The sequence below is a fragment of the Pituophis catenifer genome, unplaced genomic scaffold (assembly GCF_029215685.1).
Source record: "Pituophis catenifer annectens isolate HBS135680 unplaced genomic scaffold, rPitCat1.0.hap2 SCAF_11, whole genome shotgun sequence".
Taxonomy (NCBI): Eukaryota; Metazoa; Chordata; class Lepidosauria; order Squamata; family Colubridae; genus Pituophis; species Pituophis catenifer.
In genome coordinates this window covers 25294263-25311565 of record NW_027256891.1, presented here as the reverse complement: position 1 = coordinate 25311565, position 17303 = coordinate 25294263, and the positions used below count along the sequence as shown (strand labels likewise).

General features: G+C 44.2%; 1 protein-coding gene across 5 annotated transcripts in view; it reads left to right on the top strand.

Annotated features, from left to right (window-relative positions):
• The window catches only part of MTMR1 (myotubularin related protein 1), a 37744-nt gene that overhangs the window by 15464 nt on the left and 4977 nt on the right, over window positions 1–17303 (top strand). For all 5 annotated transcript variants that reach the window (XM_070951967.1, XM_070951965.1, XM_070951966.1 and 2 more), the window contains 7 exons: window positions 1232–1381; window positions 3289–3477; window positions 4551–4736; window positions 5907–6113; window positions 7341–7433; window positions 9471–9584; window positions 13323–13499. In XM_070951967.1, the coding sequence (XP_070808068.1) occupies window positions 1232–1381; window positions 3289–3477; window positions 4551–4736; window positions 5907–6113; window positions 7341–7433; window positions 9471–9584; window positions 13323–13499 (1116 nt within the window). The remainder of the gene's footprint in view (window positions 1–1231; window positions 1382–3288; window positions 3478–4550; window positions 4737–5906; window positions 6114–7340; window positions 7434–9470; window positions 9585–13322; window positions 13500–17303) is intronic.

Below are 17303 nucleotides of genomic sequence, written 5' to 3'. Positions count from 1 at the left end.
AATAGAATAGAATAGAATAGAATAGAATAGAATAGAAGAAAAGAAAAGAAAAGAAAAGAAAAGAAAAGAAAAGAAAAGAAAAGAAAAGAAAAGAAAAGAAAAGAAAAGAAAAGAAAAGAAAAGAAAAGAAAAGAAAAGAAAAGAAAAAAAGAAAAGAATAGGAGTAGAGTAGAGTAGAATAGAATAGAAAATATGGAATTGAATGGAATTAATAGAATAAAGTTAGAGTAGAGTAGAATAGAATAGAATAGAATAGAATAGAATAGAATAGGAGTAGAGTAGAGTAGAATAGAATAGAATAGAATAGAAAATATGGAATTGAATGGAATGGAATTAATAGAATAAAGTTAGAGTAGAGTAGAGTAGAATAGAATAGAATAGAATAGAATAGAATAGAATAGAATAGAATAGAATAGAATAGAATAGAATAGAATAGAATAGAATAGAATAGTTGGAAGGGACCTTGGAGGTTTCTAGTCCAACCTCTTGCTTAGGCAGGAAACCCTACACCCCTTCAGACAAATGGTTGTCCAACATCTTCTTAAAAACTTCCAGTGTTGGAGCATTCACAACTTCTGGAGGCAAGTTGTTCCACTGATTAATTGTTCTCACTGTCAGGAAATTTCTCCTTAGTTCTAAGTTGCTTCCCTCCTTGATGAGTTTCCACCCATTGCTTCTTGTCCTAACCCTCAGGTGCTTTGGAGAATAGCTTGACTCCCTCTTCTTTGTGGCAGCTCCACAAAGAGCTATTGGACTTGTATCACGTGAATTATGTAACTTTTTATTGCAAAAGGCGCATACACATATTCTAGTTTGAATACAAAGTACATATGGATGATACATACAGGCGCAAAAAATATTGACTCTCTGCCTATAGGAAAATAATCATAATAAATGTATATATTTGAATACCAATTCTCTGCCAAATTACTCAACATTGTTTACAGTATACAGTAGAGCTAAATGGATATAACACATTAACATGATACGTTAAGAATAGGGAAAATAACAGGTGTCTTACCTGTTCAATATACGCACTAGGAATTTTAAACTTTAAGCCGCCTGCATGCTGTGTTCCCAAACATTATTGCATTTGTGTAATTTTAATCCGGGGCGGGGGGGGGAAATCTCTACCAAATTATCACAATTAGGTTAAGATTGCTTCCTTGCTTCCTACAGTCGGTCTGTCATCATCGAAGTTTGATGTATATAAAAATGTTTTGTTTTCAAGGGTTTACCCAACGAGAGCTGGAAAATATCCAAAATTAACAGCATGTATGAGTTTTGTGACACATATCCTGCCGTTCTTGTTGTGCCAACCAGCGTCAAAGACGAAGATCTCTCCCGGGTGGCTGCGTTTAGAGCAAAAGGAAGAGTTCCAGTAAGTAAAGATTGAGATCCAAAATTGGAATGTTGATGTCAAACTTCATCGCACCCTTGTACCGTAACTGACGTGTTTTCACGAATTGCCTCATTATAAACCAGATCATTCCTCAAGGATATAGGCTGAATCCTATAGGAAGGAAAGCTGGATTGGAAGAGGATGTGCTGGGTTTTAAAAGTGGAGAAAGAATAGCACTTAGCAGACTTATATACCACTTCACAGAGCTTTACAGCCTTCACCAAGCGGTTTACAGAATCAGCCTATTGCCCCCAATAGTCTGGGTCCTCATTTTACCAACCTCAGAAGGATGGAAGGCTGAGTCAACCTTGAGCCGGTCAGAATCGAACTCTTGGCAGTGGGCAGAGTTATGTGCAATACTTCATTCTAACATGGGAAGGAAGGAAGGAAGGAAGGAAGGAAGGAAGGAAGGAAGGAAGGAAGGAAGGAAGGAAGGAAGGAAGGAAGGAAGGAAAATAGCAATAGCACTTAGACTTATATACCACTTTATAGTGCTTTTACAGCCCTCTCTAAGCAGTTTTACAGTGTCAGCCTATTGCCCCCAACAATCTGGGTCCTCCTCTTTTTTTTTTTTTTTTTTTTTATTTGATTTATATGCCGCCCTTCTCCGGAGACTCAGGGCGGCTTACAGTGCGTTAAGCAATAGCCTTCATACTTTTGTATATTTATACAACGTCAGCTTATTGCCCCCACAAACTGGGTCCTCATTTAACCTACCTTAGAAAGGATGGAAGGCTGAGTCAACCTTGAGCCTTGGAGAGATTCGAACCAGCAGTAAATTGCAGGCAGCTGTGTTAATAACAGGGTGCTTTAAACCACTGTAGTACCAAGGCTTTTACTGACTTCGGAAGGACGGAAGGCTGAGTCAACCTTAAGCTGGTCAGGATCGAACTCCTGGCCGTGGGCAGAATTAGCCTGCAATACTGCATTCTAATCACTCTGTGTCAGCTTTGGAATCCGTATTAACTCTGGAAGCTTCCACGCTGCCAGCTTCTTGGTTCCCGGTGTTTTTTAACAACTGGTTCTCTGTCGTAATGTCCGGCCGGGTAGGTGTGACTAGGGGGCTTCATGTGACTGGTGGAAGTGAGTGACATCGAGTTGGCCACGCCCACCCAGGTTCTGTGGCTCCCGGTGTTTTCTGTGGGAAACGGGTCCAGATGCCTCTTTCCTGAGTATTTAAGGTTGCAGACCCCTGGCCTAGTTTAATGAAATGAAGGACCAGGGGAGACATGATAGCAGTCTTCCAATATCTCAAGGGCTGCCCCAAAGAAGAGGGAGTCAAGCTATTCTCCAAAGCACCTGAAGGCAGGACAAGAAGCAATGGGTGGAAACTCATCAAGGAGAGAACCAACCTTAGAACCAAGGAGAAATTTGACTCAGCCTTCCATCCTTTCTAAGGTAGGTAAATTGAGGACCCAGTTTGTGGGGGCAATAAGCTGACTTTGTATAAATATACAAAAGGATGAAGGCTATTGCTTAGCGCATTGTAAGCCGCCCTGAGTCTCCGGAGAAGGGCGGCATATAAAATCAAATTTAAAAATTTTTTTAAAAAAATTTCCTGACGGTGAGAACAATTCATCAGTGGAACAACTTGCCTGCAGAAGTTGTAAATGCTCCAACACTGGAAGTTTTTAAGAAGATGTTGGACAACCATTTGTCTGAATTGGTATAGGGTTTCCTGCCTGGGAAGGGGGTTGGACTAGAAGACCTCCGAGGTCCCTCCCAACTGTTATTCTGTTCTTGCTCTTTTGTACCTGATTGCTTCCAATAGCATCTTCTTTATGCATCCCATTTAATGTAGTGAATTTCAGCAAGGGCTTTATTTGTAAGTTAGTTTCTTTCTCTCTGCTCCCCTCCTCCATCTCCACCTCCCTCTCTTAATCTAGGTGTTATCCTGGATTCACCCCGAGAGCCAGGCCACCCTCACCCGATGCAGCCAGCCTCTCATCGGGCCGAACGACAAACAGTGCAAAGAAGACGAGAAGTACCTACAGACCATCATGGACGCCAACGCTCAGTCTCACAAGCTTTTCATCTTCGACGCGAGGCAGAACAGCGTCGCCGACACCAACAAGGTAGGGGAGACACCCAAGAGGAGGAGGGGGAGGATTAAAGGAGCTTCGGCAAAGCCAAAAAAAAAAAAAAAAAGCAATTTGGTTTCAATTAAAATGTCAACTTGTCAAGCGCTCATTATTATTATTATTTATTTTTATCCCACCTTTATTATTTTTATAAGTAACTTGAGGCAGTCAACATATTTAATATTCCTTCCGCCTCCTCCTATTTGCCCCACATCATTTGCCCCTGCGAGGTGGGTTGGGCTGAGAGAAAGAGAGCAGGACTGGCTTGAGTCATCCAGCTGACTTTCATGCAGAAGGGGGGGACTAGAACTCCCAATCTCCTGGTGATTGGGCCAAAGTTACCCAGCTGGTTTTCATGCCTAAAACAGGACTAGAACTCCCAATCTCCTGATGATTGGGCCAAAGTTACCCAGCTGGCTTTCATGCCTAAAACAGGACTAGAACTCCCAATCTCCTGGTGATCGGGCCAAAGTTACCCAGCTGGTTTTCATGCCTAAAACAGGACTAGAACTCCCAATCTCCTGGTGATCGGGCCAAAGTTACCCAGCTGGCTTTCATGCCTAAAACAGGACTAGAACTCCCAATCTCCTGGTGATCGGGCCAAAGTTACCCAGCTGGTTTTCATGCCTAAAACAGGACTAGAACTCCCAATCTCCTGGTGATCGGGCCAAAGTTACCCAGCTGGCTTTCATGCCTAAGGTGGGACTAGAACTCCCAATCTCCTGGTGATTGGGCCAAAGTTACCCAGTTGGCTTTCATGCCTAAAGTGGGACTAGAACTCTCCATCTCCTGGTGATTGGCTCACAGTCTCCCAGCCAGGTTTCATGCCTAAAGTGGGACTAGAACTCTCCATCTCCTGGTGATTGGCCCACAGTCTCCCAGCCAGGTTTCATGCCTAAGGCGGGACTAGAACTCTCCATCTCCTGGTGATTGGCCCAAAGTCACTCACCTGGCTTTCATGCCTGAGGTGAGACTAGAACTCACCACCTCCTGGTCTCTAGGCTGATAGACCAAACCCGCTTCTCCACATAATGCATAGGGTTGACGGAAACCCATTGTAATTTCAGACTAAAGGCGGCGGATACGAAAGCGAAAGTGCCTATCCCAACGTGGAATTGATCTTCCTGGAAATCCCGAATATACACGTGATGAGGGAATCGCTGCGTAAACTGAAAGAAATCGTTTACCCCACCATCGATGAATCCCGGTGGCTTTCCAACGTGGAGAGTACGCACTGGCTGGAATATATACGGGTAATCGACGAAATGTGGGATCACGTTGTGCTTCTATTATGCTTCTCTTTAGGCTGTCTTCTCTCTCCCATTGGGAAAGATTTTATATCGAAGTAATTATTTTAGTTGGACCATAAGCAAGGCTGAGCGTCAAAAGAATGGAGGCCTTTGAACTCTGGTGCTGGAGAAGACTCCTGCGAGTCCCTTGGACTGCAAGGCCATCCAACCGGTCGGTCCTAGAAGAGATCAACCCTGACTGCTCTTTAGAAGGCCAGATCCTGAAGTTGAAACTCAAATACTTTGGCCACCTAAAGAGAAGGAAGGACTCCCTGGGGAAGAGCCTAATGCTGGGAAAGATTGAGGGCAAAAGAAGAAGGGGACAACAGAGAACGAGGAGGATGGATGGAGTCACTGAAGCAGTCGGCGTGAGCTTAAATGGACTCCAGAGGATGGTAGAGGACAGGAAGGCCTGAAGGAAAATTGTCCATGGGGTCGCAATGGGTCGGACACATCTTTGCAACTAACAACAACAACAAAATTATTTTAGAGCAGAGGGGTCCCACCTTGGGAACTTTAAGACTTGTGGACTTCAACTCCCAGAGTTGAAGTCCACAAGTCTTAAAGTTCCCAAGGTTGGACACTCCTGGTTTAGAGGGTTGAACATTCCAGATTATAACCTTGGCCACTGATATCTGTGGACTTCAACTCCCAGAATTCCCCATGCAGCCCTTCTGAAGAGGGAGTCAAGCTATTCTCCAAAGCACCTGAGGGCAGGACAAGAAGCAACGGGTAGAAACTAATCAAGGAGAGAAGCAACTTAGAACTAAGGAGAAATTTCCTGACAGTGAGAACAATTAATCAGTGGAACAACTTGCCTCCAGAAGTTGTTAATGCTCCAACACTGGAAGTTTTTAAGAAGAGATTGGACAACCATTTGTCTGAAGTGGTGTAGGGTTTCCTGCCTGGGCAGGGGGTTGGACTAGAAGACCTCCAAGGTCCCTTCCAACTCTGTTATTTTTTCTTGCTGTTTTGTGCCTGATTGCTTCCAATTGGTTAATATGCATCCCATTTAATGTAGTGAATTTCAGCAAGGGCTTTATTTGTAAGTTGGTTTCTTTCTCTCCGCTCCTATCTCAATCTATCTCAACTTGGATTTTTCTTCTTCTTCTTCTTCTTTTTTTTCTCTAAAAGATGCTTCTGGCCGGAGCTGTGAGAATTGCTGACAAAATTGAGTCAGGGAAAACCTCGGTGGTGGTACATTGCAGCGACGGTTGGGACCGTACGTCTCAGTTGACTTCCTTGGCGATGCTCATGCTGGACAGCTACTACCGGACTATCAAAGGCTTCGAGGTCCTCTTGGAGAAGGAATGGATGAGTTTCGGACATCGCTTCGCCTTGGTGAGCATCACGCAAGACGGAAAGGAAATCTCGCAAGGATTTAGTCTGGAAACTGAAAAGGGCACTTTTCAGTTCACTCCAAAGCTCCAGGGAAAACGGTTCAGCAGAGGAGGCTGATCTCCATCCTAGTTTTCGGTTTACCAAACTTCCTCTTGGGTTGTCCCAAAGGTTCTTTTTTTATTTCAAGAGGCAGCTGGACTTCCCGGTTTGTCCGTGTCTTGAAGACGTTTCGCTTCTCATCCAAGAAGCGTCTTCAGCTCTGAAGAAGCTTCAGCTCTGAGTGAGCAGAAGAAGCTTCTCAGACGAGAAGTGAAACGTTTTCAAAGAAAAACCAGAAAGTCGAGTTGCCTCTTGGAAAAAAAAAAGCACCTTTGGGCAGTGATGAAATCCAATTTTTTTTACTACTGGTTCTGTGGGTGTGGCTTGATGGGCACGGTGTAGCTTGGTGGGCGTGGCAGGGGAAGGATACTGCAAAATCCCCATTCCCTCCCCACTCCTTAGGGAAGGATATTGCAAAATCTCCATTCCCTCCGCAGTCCTGGAGAAAGGATACTGCAAAATCTCCATTCCCTCCCCACTCCAGGGGAAGGATACTGCAAAATCTCCATTCCCACCCCACTCCAGGGGAAGGATACGGCAAAATCCCCATTCCCTCCCCACTCCTTGGGGAAGGATATTGCAAAATCTCCATTCCCTCCGCAGTCCTGGGGAAAGGATACTGCAAAATCTCCATTCCCTCCCCACTCCAGGGGAAGGATACTGCAAAATCTCCATTCCCACCCCACTCCAGGGGAAGGATACTGCAAATTTCCATTCCCACCCCACTCCAGGGGAAGGATATTGCAAAATCTCCATTTCCTCCCCACTCTGGGGCCAGCCAGAGTTGGTATTTGCCGGTTCCCCGAACTACTCAAAATTTCCGCTACCGGTTCTCCCGAACCTGTCAGAACCTGCTGGATTTCACCCCTGATGCCTATGCACCTTCACAGCCCTATAAGGTCGGCCATCCACAACAATCCCAGTTTCTCACGTGATCCCTTGGGAAAATGAATTGTTCTAAAGTCATGGATGTTGACTGTGTCCATCATTTGCAGGCTAAGCTCCTAATCACAGCGACTTAACCTGTGTTGTTTCTCAGCCTTGGCAACATTCAGATGGGTGGACTTCAACTCCCAGGATTCCCCAGCTTCCTAAGTTCTTTTTTATTTTTCTTTCCCTCTCCTACAGCGAGTCGGTCACGGAGATGACGATCACGCAGATGCTGACAGATCCCCTCTCTTCCTACAGTTCATAGACTGTGTCTGGCAAATGACGAAGCAGGTGAGAACTTCAAAATATTGATTCATTTATTTTTCTGACTTATTTAACATGTTTCTGCTCGGAAAGACTCTGGGAAGCTAACACAGAAAGGGCTCGAGTTAAACTGGTTTTCGAGAAGAAAATCTAGAGTGATTTCGTTTTCTTTTCCGCTTACGACGAGCTCACACGAGACCGATAAACTTGTCCCTGAATTTATAAACTCATTTTTCTCTCAGTAGAAAATTTTCTAGCTCTGTGGTGCCGTGGTTAGTTTACATATCAAAAGCATATCTAATGAATGTGTGCAAACCCTTGAAGTTTGCCGATTCAGAACAAATCAATAACAAAGCTTCTTTTCTTAAGGTTTTTGAGGACATCGTTTGTAGAAGCGATAGTACTTCAGCTCCTGGTAGCTTCGTGCAACAGTTCTGACCTCTGTCCTTAAATTCATTCCTAAACAAAAGCGATTCTTGGAATTACTAGTCAAGTGTTCTTAGTTATGTTTTTACAGTAAGGAGCTCAGATATCCGAGTTACAAAGGAGGCTTTCTTTGAAAAAGAGCATGTCTTGTGGTTGCCTTCCCATCTCCACCTCATCTCCAGCATTAACTGGATCCTGAGAGAGGGACGGTCCCTAACCTCTTGGCCTTTAGGAAGATTTTGGAGCCCTGTTATTTTTCCGCTGGGTGTTTGGACTAGGAGGAAAAAAAATTCACTTTTATTTGTTTCTGATCCTCAGTCTTTTCTAAATTAAGATGGATGATACATCATTTGCCTGGCTTGCTTAGCAACTTAAAATCAAAACAGTTCTTCTGTCATCGGTAGAAAGATAAAAACCTTTTCCAGGAATATCTAGGCCAAGCATATACACAAAACAGCGAGCAGTGGAATTCTCGTCTTTGAATTGTCATAAACCTTCATAGCTTGCTTAGATTAATTGGCCAACGTGGACATCTGCAAGGGCTGGGATCTGGCAGCTGCATCACTGTGCATCCTTCCTGCATCATTGAGATAGAATTGAATTGAATTGAATTGAATTGAATTGAATTGAATTGAATTGAATTGAATTCTTTATTGGCCAAGTGTGATTGGACACACTAGGAACTTGTCTTGGTGCATACGCTCTCAGTGTACATAAAGAAAAAATAAAATATATTCGTCAAGAATCATAAGGTACAACACTTAATGATAGCCATAGGGTACAAATAAGCAATCGAATCATACTAGGAAACAATCAATATAGAATAGAATAGAATAGAATAGAATAGAATAGAATAGAATAGAATAGAATAGAATAGAATAGAATAGAATAGAATAGAATAGAATAAATTCTTTATTGGCACATAAGGAATTTGTCTTGGTGCATACGCTCTCGGTGTACATAAAAGATACATTCATCAAGAATCATAAGGTACAACACTTAATGATAGTCATAGGGAAACAGTCAATATAAATCTTAAGGATACCAGCAACAAGGTTATAGTCATACAGTCATAAGTGGAAGGAGATGGGTGATAGGAACAATGAGAAGATTAATAGTAATGCAGGCTTAGTAAATAGTTTGACAGTGTTGAGGGAATTATTTGTTTAGCAGAGTGATGGCGTTCCAGAAAAAACTGTCCTTGTGTCTAGTTGTTCTGGTGTGCAGTGCTCTATAGCGTCATTTTGAGGGTAGGAGTTGAAACAATTTATGTCCAGGATGCGAGGGGTTTGTAAATATTTTCCCAGCCCTCTTTTTGACTCGTGCAGTATACAGGTCCTCAATGGAAGGCAGGTTGGTAGCCATTGTTTTTTACGTAGTGATGGAGGCTTTTAAGAAGAGACTGGACAGCCATTATCTTCAGAAATAGCATAGGTCTCCACCATAAGCAAGGGGTTGGACTAGATGACCCCGCAGGTCCCTTCCAAGTAACTCTTGTTAATGTCACTGAACCACGCTAAGCCTAGTTGAGCAGGTGTCTTTATCAGTCCACGAAAAATCCCTTTGCATTAAATGAAAAAGTGGGCTGCCTTTTTACTAATGGGGAAAAAAATAAATAATGTCTCTTCCCTCCTTTAGTTCCCAGCCGCCTTCGAATTCAACGAGCTGTTTTTGATCAACATTTTGGATCACCTTTACAGCTGTCTGTTTGGCACCTTTTTGTACAACTCAGAACATCGGCGAGTAAAAGAGGTAAATAGCTAGTGTAAATGATGATGATTTGATAAAAGGGCGAGAAAGATATTCGGGGTAATTATTTTTTTTTCCCCTTTTGCTGTAGAGCAGGGATATCCGAGCTTGGCCACTTGGAGACCATGCTGGCTGGGGAATTCTGGGAGTTGAAGTCCACAGGTCTTCAAAAGGCTGGATGTGAACACTCCAGTGTTGGGTTCCTCCCGGTTCGGCCGAGCCGGTAGCAGTGATAGTATGACGTCACAGAGCCGGTTCTCTTTGTTCAGGAGCTGGGCCCTCCCGCCCCCCCCACCCCCCAACCATTATTCTTACCTTTTATTTGGCCTCACACCCAAACTATTCGCTGCCTCCCGAGTCCCAGCTGATCGGCTAGAAGGAAAAAAACTGTTTAAACTCTTGCCGTGGGGCTTCAAAGGGCCGCCCTACAGCTGATCAGTGTTAAAAGGCAATGTGGTAGACCGGTGCCTCCCAAAACAAATGAGTAGACCAGTGCCTCCAAAAACTAATGGGTAGACTGGTGCCTCCAAAAACAAATGGGTAGACCGGTGCCTCCAAAAACAAATGGGTAGACCGGTGCCTCCAAAAACAAATGGGTAGACCGGTGCCTCCAAAAACAAATGAGTAGACTGGTGTCTCCAAAAACAAATGAGTAGACCGGTGCCTCCAAAAACAAATGAGTAGACCGGAATGCTCCAAAAACAAATGAGTAGACCGGAATGCTCCAAGAACAAATGGGTAGACCTGTACAGCTCTGCAAGCAGTTAAAAGCCTGGTAGACCAGTACCTCTGCTAAATCCTAAAGAATTGTCACATGACTATCAAGCCACGCCCACAAAATAAGCCACGCCCACAGAACCGGTAGTAAAAAAAATTTAGAACCCACCCCTGGGACACTCCTCCTGTAGAACTTGAAAAGATTTCAATGTGCAATCTCACTTGATGCGCGAAGCGGTGCCGAATGCCACAAAACCCAGCCCTGATGTGTCTTTGATGTGAACGCAATTCCCGCCCTTAAGAGCAATTAACATTTCTAGCTGAAACGACCAGCTTAAGGGCATAATCCGACACTGAAGTGTTTGGAGTTTGATGTTTCTCCTGGCGGGTTAGACGCCTACATTTTGGGTCGTAAATGTTCCTTACGGCGTCGACTGTAAGAATCCTCAGTTTTCAGGACCTAGGAATTGCAAACTGAGTAAAAAAATTTAAGGTTTACTTTTACATTCTGAGTCCCCGTTGACTTCGTGTGGGATCAAAGCCATCCGAAAGCTCCGGCTAGGTAGGATTTCCCTCAAATTTTGGAGAGGAGGCGGTGTCCTTTAAAACACCTCCGTTGTCGTGTTCGAAGGAACCACGGCCAAATTGCGTAGCTGCACCACAAGATGGAGCTGACTTACACCTCCTCCCCAGAACAGCCTCTGCCTATCAGCCTCTCATGAATGGATAATCTAATGCAGCTCCCTCTTTCAGGGAGAAAAAAAAACAAGAGGAAAGAAGAAAGGAAAAAAAAAGAAAAAGAAAATGCCATTTAAGAGACGACTGTAGTGGAAACAGATGCTTTATAGCACCGGAGGAATAGAAAATTGCGGGAGGAATCCGATGACGGATTCCAATTCTGAAACCTTGATTTAATAATGGCCGTAGAGGGAAGATGGGGCTCGACGTAGAATTTTAATGACCCCCGTTAAGCGTAGCTGTTTAATTACAACCCACAATATCTTAGGTAGGGATAAGGATTATACCTGTTCGGGTTTTGTTTTGTATTTTTCCCTACAGTACCACTTCATTGATTCTATGCTCTAGAATTCGCTGACATTCACGACAATTTCATTGTTTCGATCTTTATCTTATTTCCCTCCTCCCTGCCCTCAAATGGGCATCACTCACCGTGACAAGTGTATCATGGCTACTCTGTGGAAACCTTTTGGGAAAAGTGTATTTTTGAGGTTTGATGGCTAATAACACCACTTTATTATGGAGTTTCAAGATAATCCTATTCCACTGCTGGAATGGCCTGGGAATAGCCCAGACCTTCACCCAATTGAAAATCTAGGGAGCAGACTAAAGAAACTGGTTAGTCAGAAGCGACCCAGCAATCAAACCCAGTTAATAGAAGCCATCATTCAATCTTGGTTTCACATGATAACAGCTGCAGAACTAAAAGACTTGGTTCACTCCATGGGAAGACGTTGTAAGGCTGTAATACATGCTAAAGGTTACCCAATGAAGTATTAACTGACATGGCAGGAGTGAAATCCAGCAGGTTCTAACAGGTTCTGGAGAACTGGTAGCGGAAATTTTGAGTAGTTCGGAGAACCAGCAAATACCACTTCTGGCTGGTCCCAGAGTGGGGTGGGAATGGAGATTTTGCAATATCCTTCCCCTGCCACGCCTACCAAGCCACACCAACAGAACCAGTAGGGAAAAAATTTGGATTTCACCCCTTTGACCATGGTGATAATTTTCGTATATCTCGTTTTTTCTATGGTGATCATTTTTGTATATCTTGTTTTTTCTACGTGTTTCACTTTTCTTCTTTATACTGTCACTGCTATTCTAATAGCAAATCCTTCATAAAAGTTATTGCATTACATTCTTGATTAAATTACCTTTCCATTGATATTTAATTTTATGGTACTATTCCGAAAAAAAAAGTGGTGTTGTTAGCTAGTTCTAGAAAATACACTTTTCCCAAAAAGTGCATACGGTCATAAGTGTGAGAAATGGTCATAAATCCCCGTTTTCAGTGCTGTCGTGACTTCAAACAGTCATTAAACAAAGAGTTGAAAGTCAAGGACTAGCTCTACACAAGAATCTGGCCAACTCATGATCAGTAGTAAATTGGCGTTGGATACGGGCCAACAGAATTCAAGAGGAAGGGGGGGCTGGACTCTTGAGTCTCTTGTGGCAACGCCAGGATTCTGAACTAATGATGCACTTAACTCTGCCCTCTGCCTGTTCTTCTCCTACAAGCTGGATCACAGGAAGAGGAAATTAGGGGAGATTTAGGGAGGTAAGATTTCGGACAGCCACTCCCTAGAATCGTGATGGCGAACCTATGGCACACAGGTGGCACGTGGAGCCATATCTGTGGGCACACGAGCGTTGCTCTAGCTCAGCTCCAGCACGCATGGGCACGCCAACCAGCTGATTTTTGGGCCGTCCGGGCCCACCGGAAGTTGTGAAACGGGCCATTTCCGGCCTCCTGAGGGCCTCCAGGGGTGGTGGGGAAGGCTGTTTTTGCCCTCCCCAGGCTCCAAGAAAGCCTCTGTAGCTTGAGGAGGGCGAAAAAACAGGCTTTCCGGACCCACCAGTAACCTTTTTGCCGTCGCATGCCAAAAGCGGGAAAAGCATGGCGGGGAGCGCATGCGCGGAGGGGTGGGCGCGGGGGGGGCATTGAATTATGGGTATGAGCACATGTGTGCTTGACCGCCCCACATTCCCCCCACTTTGGCACGCGATGGCAAAAAGGTTAGCCATCACTGCCCTAGAATCTCTCTTTGGTATTTCTGTTACGAATATTGTAAGTTTAGTCCGGCAAGATTCTGTCTATAGAGCATTTGCAAATAATGAACTAAACTGATTGGATTGTTTTACGACGTTCTCGGGCTAGGCCCGACACCCTATCTGGTACCTGCTTCTCTTCCAGGAGCTCACCAAACCATCTGAAGGGTTATAACGCAGCATCGTTTTTTTTTTTCGCAAGCATATCCTTTTCATAACCTTGTCCGTTTTCCTCAGGAGATAAACGCCAAAACCGTCTCTCTGTGGTCCTACATCAATAGCCAGGTGGACGAATTCAGCAACCCTTTCTACGTCAACTACAAGAACCACGTCCTCTATCCAGTAGGCAGCTTAAGTCATTTGGAATTGTGGGTCAACTACTACGTACGTTGGAACCCCCGAATGAGACCCCAGGTAAGCTTCCCGTGCAGTTGGGCCTGCAAATCAAAATTGCAAAAACAAGTGACAGAAGCATGTAATCCAGAGGTGGTAATTCAGCAGGTTCTGACCAGTTCTGGCGAACCGGTAGCGGAAATTTTGAGTAGTTCAGAGAACCGGTAAATACTACCTCTGGTTGGCACCACCCTCATCTATTCTCTGTCTCCCGAGTCCCAGCTGATCGGGAGGAAATGGGGATTTTGCAGTAATCTTCCCCTGCCACGTCCACCAAATGATGCCACGCCCACCAAGCCACGCCCACAGAACCTGTAGTAAAAAAAAATTTGAAACCCACCACTGATGTAATCCTGAACCAGAAACCTTAGAGCAGTGTTTCTCAACCTTGGTAGCTTGAAGATGGGTGGACTTCAACTCCCAGAATCCCCCAGCCAGCAGTGCTGGCTGGGGGATTCTGGGAGTTGAAGTCCACCCATCTTCCACCCATCTTCAAGCTTCCAAGGTTGAGAAACACTGCCTGATCTGTCCCCGTCCACACACACACATAAACACAGCCAGCCGAGAGTTAAGGAAGCACTTGGCACACACCCAGGTCTTTATCTCCAACTTGGCAGCGATATACACACCGTCTGCCAAATGCTTTATTTCCACAGAAACAGAAAGATAATATACTCAGCGTACAAGAGTCCAACAAAAATAAATATTCCTCTCAGAAGTTTTGGACGAGGCTTTAGTGACTATCCAAGATTTATTTTTGTTCGTCACAGGGATCACAGGCCACCACCCTCTATTATATAGTCTCTGGGGTGTGGTCCAGTGACTCAGTTCTAATCCCTAGCACGCCTCCTGAGCTCCTGCAATCGTTTATCACACCTTCGGAGGCATGCATCCAGGAATGATGTCTCTCCTTCACTCTCATCCGAGACACCTGTCTCCCTGCTAATCTCCTCTCCCTCGGCCGGCACCTGAGACAGTGCCAGAGGGGAGGGGCCTGGAGAGGGAGGCCTGGCTGACTCCTCTTCCTCATGCTCGGAGCTTTCTTCCTCCGATGGGATAGGCTCAGAGGGCGGGGCCACAACACTGCCTTAGAGCTTTGACTACATACAAGTAATCCAAGGGTGTGATTGACAGGAGATTAGATCTGTTGGACTTTCATTCTCTCCCTTTCATGCGGAGACAGTTCAGGATATAGTCCCTGTATCATTGTTACTAAAAACTGCAGATCGAAGGCACAACTCTTAGTTAAAAGTTAGGATCCACCCCACATTCTTAAAACGGAGGGAAGTAAGCTTCCGTCTTAGGCCCAGTACTCTTCAATATCTTCCTAAACAGCTCAGATGAGGGAATAGAATGGGAATTTACCAAATTTGCAGTTGATACTACGCTGGCAGGAATAGCCAACACCCCTAGACGATAGGCTCAAGATCCAGATAGATCTTGACAAGACTTGAACACTGGGCCCTATCTAACAAAATGAAATTCAACATAGAGAAAAGGAAAGTTTTACACTTAGGTAAGAAAACCCAAAAGGACACATATAAATTGGCTGAAACCAGGCTTAATAGCAGTGACTGGGAGAGGGATCTTGGAGTCTTAGTGGACAACCAGTTAAATATGAGTCAGCAGTGTGTGGCAGCAGCCAAAAAAGCCAACACAATCCTAAATTGCATTAACAGAGAGATACAATCAAGATCAAGCCTTAGTAAAACCACACCTAGAATCCTGCATCCAGTTTTGGTCACCACACTATAAAAAAGATGTGGAGACTCTAGAAAGAGCGCAGAGAAGAGCAACCAGGATGATTAGGGGACTGGAGACGAAAACATACGAAGAACAGTTGCAGGAACTGGGCCTGGCTAGTCTAGTGAAGAGAAGGACCAGGGGAGACAGGATAGCATCTTCCAATAGAGCCTTGGTAGCACAGTGGATTAAAGCACTGTTATTAACATCTGCTGCTTGCAATTACTGCAAATTCCTTGGTAGTACAGGGGTTTAAGGCACCCTTGGTAGTACAGGGGTTTAAGGCACCCTGTTATTAAGCTTATTAAGACCAGCTGCCTGCAATTACTGCAGGGTTCGAATCTCGCCAAGGCTCAAGGTTGACTCAGCCTTCCATCCTTTCTAAGGTAGGTGAAATGAGGACCCAGTTATGGGGGCAATAAGATGACTTTGTATAAATATATACAAAAAGGATGAAGGCTATTGCTGAGCACATTGTAAGCCGCCCTGAGTCTTCGGAGAAGGGCGGCATATAAATCAAATTAAAAAAAAAAAAAATCACACCAGGCTCAAGGTTGACTCAGCCTTCCATCCTTTCAAAGGTAGGTAAAATGAGGACCCAGATTGTGGGGGCAATAAGCTGACTTTGTATAAATATACAAAAGGATGAAGGCTATTGCTTAACGCATTGGAAGCCGCCCTGAGTCTCCGGAGAAGGGCAGATATAAATTAAAGCAAAAAAATATATATATTTGAGGGGCTGCCACAGAGAGGAAGGGGTCAAGCTATTTTCCAAAGCCCCTGAAGGCCAGACAAGGAATAATGGATGGAAACTGAACAAGGAGAGATTCAACCTGGAAATAAGGAGAAATTTCCTGACAGTGAGAACCATCAACCCATGGAACAGAAGTTGCCTTCAGAAGTTGTGGGAGCTTCATCCCTGGAGGCTTTCAAGAAGAGACTGGGCTGCCATCGGTCAGAAATGGTGTAGGGTCTCCTGCCTTGGCAGGGGGTTGGACTAGATGACCTACAAGGCCCCTTCCAACTCTGTTTAATCTAATCTAATCTAAAATGGCTAGATACTTAGAGAATTCCCTTTCCCCTTAAGAAGCTTTTTCAAGTAGCCCAATTCCAAGAACTGAACCGTAAGCACTTTGCATTCTGTCTCTTACCTTTCGATTTTGCATGGCCACACGAGAAAGACATTTTGGGGTGCAGAAGACTCATAATTACTAATTGCCTCCTAGGACCTATTAGTAAATTCATTTGGTTGCCTGCTTGGATTATCCGTTTGTGCTGACTCTGGGTTTCTTTGTGAAAATAGTAGCTAATAAATAGCGTCTCAACCTTTCTCCCGAATCCCTTAACGTGTCCCGAGAATGAATCGTTTTCAGCTTCTCAGGATGGGATGTGTTTGGAAATCAGCTTGCTTAAAAAAAAAAAAAAAAAATGTAAAAAGTGAAATTGCAGGCAACGTACGCTGCGATTAGACGAGAGACGTTCTGATCAGCCATTATTACAAATCGGCTGCCAGCTAATGAATATGCCACTCTGGTGTGGAATTTTGGCCAAAAAAAAAAAAAGCAACTGCTACAGATTGTTTTGACGAAACCACAATTCGGGAAGGAAATGTTTTATCGAGCCTGCTGGGAATGCAGCCTTGAGTGGAAAAAGCTTTTGGTAAGGAAGAACAGATTCAAATGTAGTTTTACATTTTAAATAACAATAGATAATTCAACACCTCCGACAAGGCTACTGCCCTACAAAGAACAGAACAGAATAGAACAGAATTTTTCTATTGGCCAAGTGTGATTGGACACACAAGGAATTTGTCTTGGTGCATATGCTCCTTGACTATGTGTCAAAATGGTCAAACAATTGGCAACTCCAAATCTCAACCAACAAATGCTCTGTCTTACACATTGGCAAAAAAAATCAGAACAAATACAAGCTGGGTAGATATGACCTCGTAGAAGACCCTCACTCTGTCAAGGACCTTGGAGTACTCATCTCTAATGATCTAAGTGCCAGAGTCCACTGTAACAGCATTGCTAAAAAGGCATTAAGTGTTGTTAACCTAATCTTGCGAAGCTTCTTCTCCGG